The 12,205-nt window shown below is 42.8% G+C and overlaps 1 protein-coding gene across 10 annotated transcripts in view; it reads right to left on the bottom strand.

Moving 5' to 3' along the window:
* LOC106083973 (NAD(+) hydrolase sarm1) overlaps window positions 1–12,205 on the bottom strand; it is a 254,351-nt gene that overhangs the window by 18,662 nt on the left and 223,484 nt on the right. For all 10 annotated transcript variants that reach the window (XM_059361119.1, XM_059361120.1, XM_059361121.1 and 7 more), the window contains 4 exons: window positions 854–2,758; window positions 614–793; window positions 369–538; window positions 91–275 (listed from right to left, as the gene is read on the bottom strand). In XM_059361119.1, coding sequence (XP_059217102.1) covers window positions 91–275; window positions 369–538; window positions 614–793; window positions 854–2,758 — 2,440 coding nt within the window. The remainder of the gene's footprint in view (window positions 1–90; window positions 276–368; window positions 539–613; window positions 794–853; window positions 2,759–12,205) is intronic.

Raw genomic sequence — 12,205 nt, 5'->3', positions numbered from 1 at the left:
GTTTGTTTATAGTACATGGTTCGACCAGTCAATCGACACTGGATCGTCCCGAATTTGGATTGGATGTTGTGATCGTATTTTGTGCCCCACCTTGTCCGCCGCCATTCGCTGATCCACCATTGCCGCCGCCGCTGCCGCAATTGCTGCCTGCATTACTGCCGCCCACACTGTAATCGGAATCATTGCTGTGCATTCTTTGGTACGAGACCGTCGAGCCGGGCGTGCCCGGTGTCATAGCGGTTATGCGGTCGACAATCTTTTCGCCGCGCATAAATCTAAATCGAAAGTCAAGAAAAACGGTAGAGTTGTGATTACTACGCTACGCTACGCTGGGGGCAGCTGCGAAAGCTCATGAGTTGACAACGAACCTCTCTAATTTATCGATGCAGGCATCTTGGTAGTCATGTATCCATGTGACACCATTGAAATGACAAACGCTGCGCATATCCTCGGGTAATCTTTCCGATTCGGGCCAAACGAATTGGTTATCAATGATGGGTATGATATTGCAATTTGAGTTTAAGGCAGCTACGATTTCCTATAAAACCACAAACAACAACAAAAAAAAGGTTTAAGAAAAGTTTTATGCGAAAAAACGAAACAGCAGACTCACCCTGTGTACCCAATCTTTGCAGTCATTGTCTTCGACACATCGTTCGAGAGCATTGGGGGTTAATACTAAAACGAAATTTTTCGCCTGACGAATACTGTTTAGTAAACCATTGTCAAATTTGCCAGCCTCCAAACGTTCAACATCAATGAAGACGGAGAAGCCACGCAATTGCAAGTGAACCTGGAATGGAGAAGCAACAAACATTTAGCAACCATCTGTTTTCGTTTCATTCCCACGTACCTTAAGCAAACTGGCCAATTGGGAACCATTTGAACGCCTATAACTCACAAACACATCCAATGTCTTGGCCATGCTATCCTCCGAGGCACTGGACATGGAGTTCACCAAGCTCTTGACGGCATTCAAGATACGCAGTCTGTGTATGGAATTGGTTATGTTGCACTCTTGTATCAACATATCCTCATTCAGGTGGGGCAGGTAGTTCTTATCGATGCCCGCATTCAGCATGGAGTAGGTGTAGGTGCAGTACTCTGGCCCAATTTCGGCCAGAAATTGGTGTAGCTTGGCCGTATCCTTGGACGAGTAGTCGGCCATGCGTTTAAGATTCTGCAGCTCGCGCTCGAAACGCTTCAGCAGAATGCCATTCATGATGCCAATGTCATCGCGCAGATTTTTATCGGTTAGCTTTAGCAGAAGATCTCCATCAACCTGGGACTCCTCGAATTGTCGATCAAATTGCCCAAAGCCAATTTGTTTGACCCATTCCTGTACATCTTCCACCGACCACAGCGGCACCTGCTGGGACAGTTTGTGCGGCACGGTCTCTCCAATCAGGCGTAAGGCTTGAGCAGCAAATTTGGAGGCAATTGCATTGGGGCAACTGGCCACAGTCTTGAGAGCCTCAATGGCTCCTATTTCTCGGAAAATTTCCGTATTGCCTTGTTCTCTTTTAATGCCAGCCTCCATGCAGAAATGGAAGGCTGCCAGACTGCGGGCCTCTTCACGATTTGAACTTAGAACGGGAACTAAACGCTGCAGCCAGTGCTTGCTTTGGCCATGGGCATGGGCCAAATTGGATTTGGCAAACTCCGAGGGATCATGGGTGGTGACGAACGGCTCAACCAAGTCCAAACAACCGGATTTTAAGACCTCGGCCTCTATCTCCTTGTTGGCCACTAGAACAGCAATGGCCAAGCAGGCATAATACTTGATGTTGTCATCATTGTGGAAGGCCAAGGGGAACAGCCACATGGGCACCTTGCGCAATATCATGGCCTCTTGATTCTCCGCACCACCATACAATGACAGATTGGCCAAGGCACTGGCGCAATGTCTCAGTGTTTCCACATCACTGGTGCGACATTCGAAGAGCACCGCATCCAAGCCTCCCAGTTTAATGACATCCGAACACGTACCCTCGGAGTGTTTGAAGAGATGCTCCAAAATACCAGTACCCACTCGAGAGTGTTCGGTACTCTGATTTTTGGTGCAAACGCAGGCTACATTGACCACTTTGTCCAGGCCATTGTCCACAACGTGAGTGCGATTCTCGGTGGTCAGGCATTGCTCCAGAAGTTTAGCCGAGGAGAATTTGATTTGCATATTATTGGTGACACAATTGCGCATTAGTAGATCCAGGCCACCACTGCTGCGCAAGGAATTGCACAGACTATAGCCCAACTCATGACCATGGGTGGGCACAGCCCACGCTCTTCGTATGACTTCATTGATTTTATCCAAGAATAAGGTTTCATCTGAGGGAGGTTTCTTTTCTTGCAGTGAATTAACGCAGGATGTCAACATATTGGAGTATTTCGATATGGCCTGTTCGATTTCCTTTTGGCCACTATTCGCAGTCAACGAAGACAAATCGTCCAGCTTAAAGTCGGCCAACTTGAAAAAGCTACCATTTGTGGTGGACATTTGGGAAGAGGAGGAGATCATGGTGCTGCCACCGGAACTGGAGACACCTTTGCTCGTCATGGTATAATTGGCCTGGGCAGCCGATGACATGTGTTTCTCTTGGCTTATAATGCCATTGGAGGTCATAGTCTGTGATTGTTGCGATTGCGAGATGGCTTTTTTGTCGGCAGAGAAGGTGTCACTTTGAACTTTAATACTAGCGGCTGCAACATTATTGCTGGCCTTTTGGGTAACATCACCGGAGCGCAAGGAGAGGGCTTCCTGAAAGGGACAAAGAACAAACAAAACAAAACAATTAGTGAGGGCCTAATGTTGTTGTAACTACAAAGCAGATAAGGGGTACATAGAGTTTTTTGAATAAGTCCTTGCCAACTGTTTGTGAGAGAGAAAAAACTTTTAATATAACATCATTTGGGAAGATAAAAGTTCCAAAAACATTATGGAAGGATCCCGAAACCAGTAGTATATGCAGGAGGATTTAATCAGCAATGTTCCAACTAACTTTCCATAACGATGTCAATATTCTTTATGGCTGTTCCTTCTTTTCTCCCTGCTTGCACAAGTAGAGATAACATGTCTATGATGAAGGCAGATCAGTCTAAACTGCCATACAGAAGGTAGTACACAAGGTTGAGAAGTTCTATGTTACACAACCGCACAGTGGGAGAAAATCGAAAACTAATAAAAAATATGCCATTTGAGAATGGATAGAGATAACTCTTTGAAATTTTAAATGTTTAAAGCTCAGGTGTAGTCGCTATCATTTGCCAGGTCCGGGTGCCTCTTGGTAGACCACTAAAGTTGATAACCTTAGTATTTCCAAAAAAAGTTTCGTCTGCCAAATCTTCATTTGTGGTCCGATTTTCAAAATGCCAAAGTTACAAATATGTACAAACAAGAATTTTGAAAATTGGACCACGAATAAAGTTTTGGCAGCCCAAACAAATTTTCCGAAATGCCGAGGTGACCAATTTTGGCGGCCTGCCAAGACAAACCCAGACCACCTAGGGCCTTGAAGTTTTGCAAATGATCTCAATTACACCTCAGCTTTAACCATTTCAAATTTCCAAAATGTATCTCTATCCATTCTCAAATGGCATACTTTTTACAAGTTTTTTTTTTTTTATTTTCTCCCACTGGGCGTTCTGTTCTATGTTACACAACGCATATCCTGCATACTACCTTCTGTATGACAGTTTAGACAGAACTCCCTTTAAAAAAACTATCTTCCTTTTAAAAAGTTCAAAGGGCTATCTCTATCCGTCCTCAAATGGCATATTTTTTACTAGTTTTTTCGATTTTCTCCCACTGTGCGTTGGTGCATTGATAATACGACAGCATTTAACAATGTGGGACTGATCACATATTCAATTCCTAGACCTGTATCAGGTGTCTATTTTGGAGTGATATCATCTAAACTGCCCTACATCAGCTAGTACACAGGACAAAGACGTCCTTGGATGCCTATGTGGTTTCGAGAATATGAAAAGAACACTTTTCCCAGCTGCTGGTATCCGATGACGATGGCCATGAGTATACCGCAGAACCAAGCCCTGATGATGGTATAGAATGTGTACCACCTAGTCAAAATGAGATAGCAGTAACCCAGCTTAAAAAGGCAGCAGGGGCCGATGGGTTGCAGGCTGAATTGTTTAAGCTAGGAGGCGATACGCTGATTAGGAGTATGCACCAGCTCGTCTGCGCGATTTGTCTAGAAGAACGCATACCCGATGACTGGAAACTCAGCATACTATGTCCCGTACACAAGAAAGCGGATAAGACGGTATGTGCCAACTACAGAGGAATAAGTCTATTCCCCATCCTATACAAGATACTCTCGAGCGTACTGTATGAGTGGACCCTCCCCTCACCCTATTGTCAAAAACGCCAGATCTCGGAAATGGATGGGGCGGTTTAAGCGAAATTTAGTTTGTTTATAATAACTCAAAAACAGAAATTTGGTATCCTTATTAAGGGTGGAATATCTAGTGGGCCGTGCCACCTCCCAACACCGCCAAATGGAAATATAAACCAATAATGACAATATGAAATATATTTACCAACCGTAGCAACCTACGGCTGAAATGGAAGGTTTTTGGAACAGAGCACCAATATGATATCCACATTGGGGCGAAATATCTGAAAAGCCGTACCAGCACCCCCAAACAGGACTTATATCCTGTTCGTGCCAGTATAGGGCTCAGATAAAATAAGAGAGTGAAAGATCTTGATCGTCATGACATTTTAAGTCGATCTTGCCATGTGCATCCGTCTGTCCGTCCGTCCGCCTGTCCGTCTATCTGCCGAAAGCACCCAAACTTTAAAAGGAATAAAGCTAGCCGCTAGAAATTTTGCACAAATATTACTTCTTATTAGCGTAGGTCGGTTGGGATTGTAAATGGGTCAAATCGGTCCATGTTTTGATATGCTGCCATATAAACCGATCTTGGTTCATGACTTCTTGAGTACTTCTTATCCGATTTTGCTGAAATTTTGCATGTGGTGTTTTGGTATTACTTCCAACAACTGTGCCAAATATGGTTCAAATCGGTCTTATACCTGATATAGCTGTCATATAAACTGATCTGGGGTCTTGACTTTTTGAGCCACTAGAGGGCGCAATTCTTATCCGGTTTGGCTGAAATTTCGCATGAGGTGCTTTGTTATGATTTCCAATAACTGTGCTAAGTATGGTTGAAATCGGTCCATAACCTGATATAGCTGCCATATAAACCGATCTTGAATCTTGACTTCTTGAGCAACTAGAGGGCGCAATTCTCATCCGATTTAGCTGATATTTTGCGTGACGTGTTTTGTTATGACTTCCAACAACTGTGCCTAAGATGTTTCAAATAGATCCATAACCTGATATAGATGTCATATAAACCGATCTGGGGTCTTGACTTCTTGAGCCTCTAGAGGGCACAATTCCTATCCGAATCGGCTGAAATTTTGCATGCAATGTTTTGTTGTGATTTCCAACAACTGTGCTAAGAGTGGTTGCAGTCGGTCCATAACCTGATATAGCTGCCATATAAACCGATCTTGAATCTTGACTTCTTGAACCACTAGAGGGCGCAATTATTATCCGATTTGGCTGAAATTTTGTACAACGGCTTCTCTCATGACTTTTAACATACTTGTCATATACTGATACAGCTCCCCTTTAAACTAATCTCTTTCGTTTACTTCTGGAGCCCCTAAAGGGCGCAATGCTTATTCTATTTGGCTAAAACTTTACACAATGACCTCTAATATGGTCTTCAACCTTCATTTTAATTAGGGTCCGAAACGGACCATAACTTAATATAGCTCCAATAGCATAGTATTTTTTTCTTTATCCTTTGTTTGCCTAAAAAGAGATACCGGGAAAAGAACTCGACAAATGTGACCTAAGGTGGAGGGTACATAATATTCGGGCTGGCCGAACTTCGCACGCTTTTACTTGGTGTGGCTTTATTTTGAAGGCCTTCTTTTCAAAAGCTAACTTTTGGCTTATGAATTATGGAATTGTTGGTAAATCCAATCATTTTTATCAAAAATGGAAACATTTCAAAAATAAATTTAACCGATAGTATCGTTAGTGTTACAAACTAACGATATTGAGTCAAAAATTAAACTGTCGATAGATAGAGCCGTCGACAGTTTGCCAGTCGTACTGCACTCCTGTAGGTAATCATTGTTTTTCTGTGGTTTTGGCATGACAAACGCACATTATAGCACGTTTACATTGATATTTTTATGATCTGGATTTAACTAAATCCAAAAACAAATCCTGTCCGTTTACGCTGCGTTTTTTGGGGATTTAAGCGACATACACGTGCGTAAATGCGTATACATGAATGTGCATATCATATGAAAACAGTTGCATATTTTGGTACTTTTATCGATTATTCAGCTATGAAATCGGATTAATTTGAGATTTAAAAATAAATCCTGCAAAAATTGAATTTATTTTTGTATGACAAAACCTGCAAAAACACAGGATTTAGCACTTAATCTCGAAAAGGCCATAAATCCGGACTTAGTGGCCAATGTAAACGTACTTTAAGAGTAATAAACACAAATCAGTAAAGTGGTAATGATTTCCCATTCTTAATTTTATGCTTCCACAAGCATTGAAATGCATTCATAGTGGAAACGCATTCAAGTGTAACATTGCCTCATTATTTCACAAGTGAATTTAGCGCACCAGTAAGCGTAAAGTGGTTTGAATTTCCCTTATAAAGTTGCTGAAAATTCAGCAAGTTTCTTTCTTGGTAGGAAGTTAATTGAATCGGCCTTATAAAAATCTTGATCTCTTGCATATCCTTTTCAAAACTCATCTGAAACCTCAAGTAAAAAAATATGAAGAATTTCTACAGCCCATAATAAAAACAACAATTCTCTCTGATTCTCGAAGTTTCTCTAAGTTTCCAATGAGAAAATGAATTTATCTATGAGAGAGAATGTTAGAAAGAGAGAGAGAGAGAACTGTTCGAACACAGCTGGTTAGGTACATGTAACATAGAAATGAGCGTTAGTTTTTCGAAGTATGTGTTTGTGTGTCTATGATGAGTTTCTATGCGTGTGTGTGTTTGGTGTTTTCTAACCTGATTTTGTTCGACCTCTATGGGAATTTCTCGAACATTTTTCAGGGGTTTCAAAGGTTTTGGCGATGTTATGACATTTTTTGTATGACTATTAAGACCGTTATGATTTATGTGTGATTGTTGATGCTGTTGTTGCTGTTGTTTGTGGTGATGTTGTTGTTGCTGTTGGTTTAATTGACTACTATTGAGGCTATTGCTTAGAGAGGAGGGACTAGCCTCTTTATTACGTACAGAGCGTGAGGCACTACTGCTCGAAGAGGAGGAGGAGGTGGCTGTTTGTGACATATGAGCCGATTGAGAGGCAGAACCGGAAGATGACTTAGATGAGGCGGTAGCGGCGGCGGAATTAGATATGGCAGAGTTGGTGGCGGCGGCGGCGGTGACGGCGGACTGGGACATTTTTCGTTGACCCGATGATGAACACGATGTTGAGGTAGACGACGACGATGACGAAGTTGCAGATGTCGATGATTGGGCAGCATTTTTCGAAGAACTGGAAGTTACAGCTGGTGCCAAAGGACCCTGTAAGACATGTATGGGCTGCGGCGGCGGCGACAAGGGGCAGTTGGGATCGAAACGACTGACGGAAGAGCCGCGACTATTAGTGCCCACTGGAGGAGGTGAGAGCGGCATTTCAACTATGGGACTCGGAGAGCGTGTGGGTATAAAATCTGATTGACCACTTGAACGAAAAATACCCTTGCGCACTGGCCACGGGGCCTGACTGCTCATATCGTTTGGCGCTGCCATTTTGGGAGATTTTGTTGGACGATGATATTCTTGACTATGACTGGTACTGCTAGCCAAATGATCGAATTTCTCAATCTGTCTGAATGATATGAGGAGTTTTTATGAGAGCAGCTTTCAAATGGGAACAAAAAATAAACAGAGGCACACTCACACACACACACAGGTTGGCAAATAGCTAAACCAAATTTTTAGGATTGTTTACCAATTACAAAAGGGTATTCGTATGTTATGCCGGCATAGACATGGTTAATTAAAAACAGCACAAACAAAATCTAGCCAATCATATGTCATCATACTAAGGCGTTAAACATGCGAACACTGACTAGCAGCTAACATGCTGACTAAGGAGACCACATAGACTTGGTGTGAGAGTGATCGAAATGAAATGAAGCGTTTTTCAATGTCAACTCGAACGTAAAATGCAAAATTCCTTCCAAGAGAAATTAGTTTTCGTATTCGCATACTTGCTTGCTCATGACAGACAGCTAATATTAATGAATTATTTTTTTTTTTCATTTTCTTTGGTAGAGGGGGCTACACTAAGTCCGTCGGCCACACAATTTTGCCTGGCCCATTCATTAGAGAAGCGCGTGTATGGGTAGAAACAGAATTTCCCGATACCCACCGTCATTGATTTGGTGGACATATGGGTACTTTATGAGCGTCATAGAAGCGTTAGCCATAGCAAAGCAAAGCAAAAAAGAAGCCAAAAATATTGTTTGATCAGCATCAGCATCAACAGTCTCTGTTTGTTTGTACATAAGTTCGGACCCAACAACTTAGGAATATATATTTAATCTAAATTTTCTAATAACAACAATAAGAAGCAGAAATTTGTGTTTGTTAATATCGTTTCATTTGTTGTACTTAAGAAGGACAACATATTTAGAAGTGATTGTAGAAATGGAAATTTTTGGCGATATGTTTTTGTTTTGTGCGAAGCACAAATGGGGGTAATCAAAAGAAATTTAGACAAAGTTAGTGTAATGTATTTGACGAAGAAAGTATGTCCTTAGATATAGGAAAAACAACAAATTATGCATGGGATTATATATTCAAGTGTCAAAGGTTAACTATGCATACAGTGAGCGTCAAAAGTGTGTCAATACCCGTGAAAATCTTGGCTTTGGTAAGTTTGTTGCAAAAAGGTACATAGGCCATAGCGATTTTTCAAATTAAGGGTGATTTTATAGCTAATGTCTTTTTGGCAGCACTGATTTAAACAACTTACGAACGTTGCGTGTTTTATTTCACTGTCAAACATCTTCATAAGTTTACCATGAATCTACTTACAAACGAACAACGCTTGCAAATTATTGAATTTTATTATCAAAATGCGTGCTCTGTTAAGAAAGTTCATCGCGCGCATTATTGTGTTCAGCGACGAAGTTCATTTTTGTCCAATGGGTGCATAAATAGGCAAAATTTTCGATTTTGAAGTTAAGATCAGCCAGAAGCATTGCACGAGCTACCAATGCATCCAAAAAAAAGTCACAGTTTGTTGCGGTTTATGGGCTGGTGGCATCATTGGACCGTACCTCTTCTGCTCTGTAAAGAAAGTTTATCGCGCGCTTCATTGTGTTAAGCGACGAAGCTCATTTTTACCTCAATGGGTACGTAAAAAAGCAGAATTGCCAATTTTGGAGTGAAGATCAGCCAGAATTATTGCACGAGCTAACAATGCATCCAAAAAAGTCACAGTTTGGTGCGGTTTGTGAGTTGGTGGCATCATTGGATCGTACTTCTTCTGCTCCATTAAGAAAGTTCATCGCGCGCTTCATTGTGTTCAGCGACGGAGCTCATTTTTGGCTCAATGGGTACATAAATAGGCAGAATTGGATTATGGAGTTAAGAAGAGCCAGAAGCATTGCACGAGCTATCAATGCATCCAAAAAAAGTCACAGTTTGTTGCGGTTTATGGGTTGGTGGCTTCATTGGACCGTACTTCTTCAAAGATCACATCGTGCCTAGGACTTGCATATACTCCGAAAGCCTGGCAGCGGGCAAGGGTGGTATTTATGCCCAAGCCCTGCAAGGCTTATATAAGCCTTACGCCCTTTCTACTCAAAACTATGGAATGTATTGTGGACACCAGGATAAAGAGGAAGGGAAGGGACAAGGGAAGGTCGGTGGAGACTGCCCTGCACGAGGTTGTGCATAAAATAGAAGATTCCTTCGATGCCAAAACGTATACACTGGCGGTATGCATTGACATCGAAGGGGCTTTTAACAATGTGCTGACCGACACACTGATACAATGCTTAGACCAGTACCGAGTGGACCGGGTCCTTAGAGACTGGATAAACCATATGGTAAGGAAGAGGTGGATAAATTGTGGGTCCCATGACATAAATATAAGGGAGAAAGTAGCACAAGGCACGCCACAGGGGGCATTTTATCGCCATTCCTATGGGTGACCACCATAAATAACCTATTACGGATGCTGACTATGGTGGGATTTGAGCTCGTTTGCTACGCAGACGATGTTATAATACTTTCGAGGGGGAAGGATCCGAACCAGCTTTGCAGAAGGGCCGAAAGGGTCTTGCATATGCCATATGACTGGGCTAGACCCAGAAGTCTCAATTATAACCTAGAGAAGACTGAAATATACCTGTTCACAAGGAATACGAAGATGGGCCAATTAAACGCCCCACGTTTCCTCAATAAGACGATTCCGATATATGACAAGGTCAAATACATAGGGTTGATCTTGGACAGGAAACTGAATTGGAAGTGTTACATTCAGGAGCGTACTGAGAAGGCTCACGCATGTTGGGCACAATGAAGACCATAGGTCGTAGACTCGAAATGGGGCCTGAATCCGAGGATAGTTCACTGGCTCTACAGGAGCGTGATTAGACCAATACTTACTTACGCCTCAGAAATTTGGTGGACTGCTATGGAGAAAAAGTGCCACATAAGGACCATACAACAGGTTCAGAGAACATATTGTCTTGGCACTGTAGACTATTATAGATATCCGACCCATAGACATACAGACTAAGTGTGTGGCAGCCACTGCGGCTATGAGACTTAAGGCGATGGAAAGATGGATTGAGGATGGGAGCAGTTCATACCATCGCGGTATAATCGAGGCGACGATAGGAAACCTGGTAGGAAGGGAAGGGGTTTCCGATTGGATACCTGAAACGACACATGAGGTCGAGTGCGAGGCACTGCTGCCAGCGGCACAGTCTTGGACTCAGGATCAAAACTAGAGGACAGAGTGAGCCTGGGGGTCTACATAGAGAACCCAAGGACTGAGATCTGCTTTAGACTGCCTGACTATAATACGGTCCTGCAGGCAGAGATCCGGGCGATCACGGAATGCGTGAATTGATCAATACTTATTTACGCCTCAGTAGTTTGGTGGACTGCTATGGAAAAAAGTGCTACGTTAGGACCATACAACAACAGGTTCAGTGAACATGTTGTCTTGGTATCTATGGGAGCGATGAGAGAATGGATTGAGGATGGCAGCAGCTCATACTATCGCGGTATAATCGAGGCGACGATAGGAAACCTAGAAGGAAGGGAAGAGGTTTTCGATCGGATACCAGAGATGAACCTTAAAGTCGAGTGCGAGGCACTGCTGCCATCGGCACAGTCTTGTATTGACGGAACCCTAGTATGGCCATTTGGAAGATTATGTTACACGGATGGATTAAAGCTAGAGCATAGAGTGGGCCTGGGGGTCTACATTGAGAATCCAAGGACTGAGATCTGTTGTAGACTGAAATGTTGAAATGTGAAATGGTGTGGTGTTAACGCGAGGATGTAGAGTATGAACACCTTTACCGAAAGTAAAAGTGCCACAAGGGCAATAACAGCCAGGACGGTAAGGTCACGAACAGTCTTGGAATGTAAGAAGAAGGTTAACGCCTTCTCTGAGTATGGTACGATCCGCATCGTTTGGGTGCCGGGTCATTACGGAGTAAGAGGGAATGAAAGGACAAATGATTTGGCGGTGAAGGCCAGAGGACTGCCGTCAATAAATTTGGTTAATCCGAAGTCTTTCGGGTCGACGCAGTTCGAGTTAAGAGCGTGGGCGACGTATGCACATGCAACATTGTGGAACAGCGAAACGGTCGGTAGGAAGGCGAAAATCCTATGGGGGCATCCAGATCGTGAGAAGACCAGGCTATTACTGAAAGGAAGTAAGAAGGAGGTCAGTATATTGGTATAATGGCGGGGCACATAGGACTACGAGCTCACTGTATGTAAAATCGGTGCGGCAAGTGATAGCTTGTGTAGGGATTTAGGTGGGGATACTATACCAGACATGAACCAACTTAGGGACATGGAATGGCATGGAAAACAATTAAAGCACGGAATTTCTAACCTACATTTTCTTTTTCGAGGT

This window comes from Stomoxys calcitrans, chromosome 1 (assembly GCF_963082655.1).
Source record: "Stomoxys calcitrans chromosome 1, idStoCalc2.1, whole genome shotgun sequence".
Classification (NCBI taxonomy): Eukaryota; Metazoa; Arthropoda; class Insecta; order Diptera; family Muscidae; genus Stomoxys; species Stomoxys calcitrans.
Note: the sequence above shows the minus strand (reverse complement) of the source record. Positions and strands in the feature narration are given on the sequence as shown.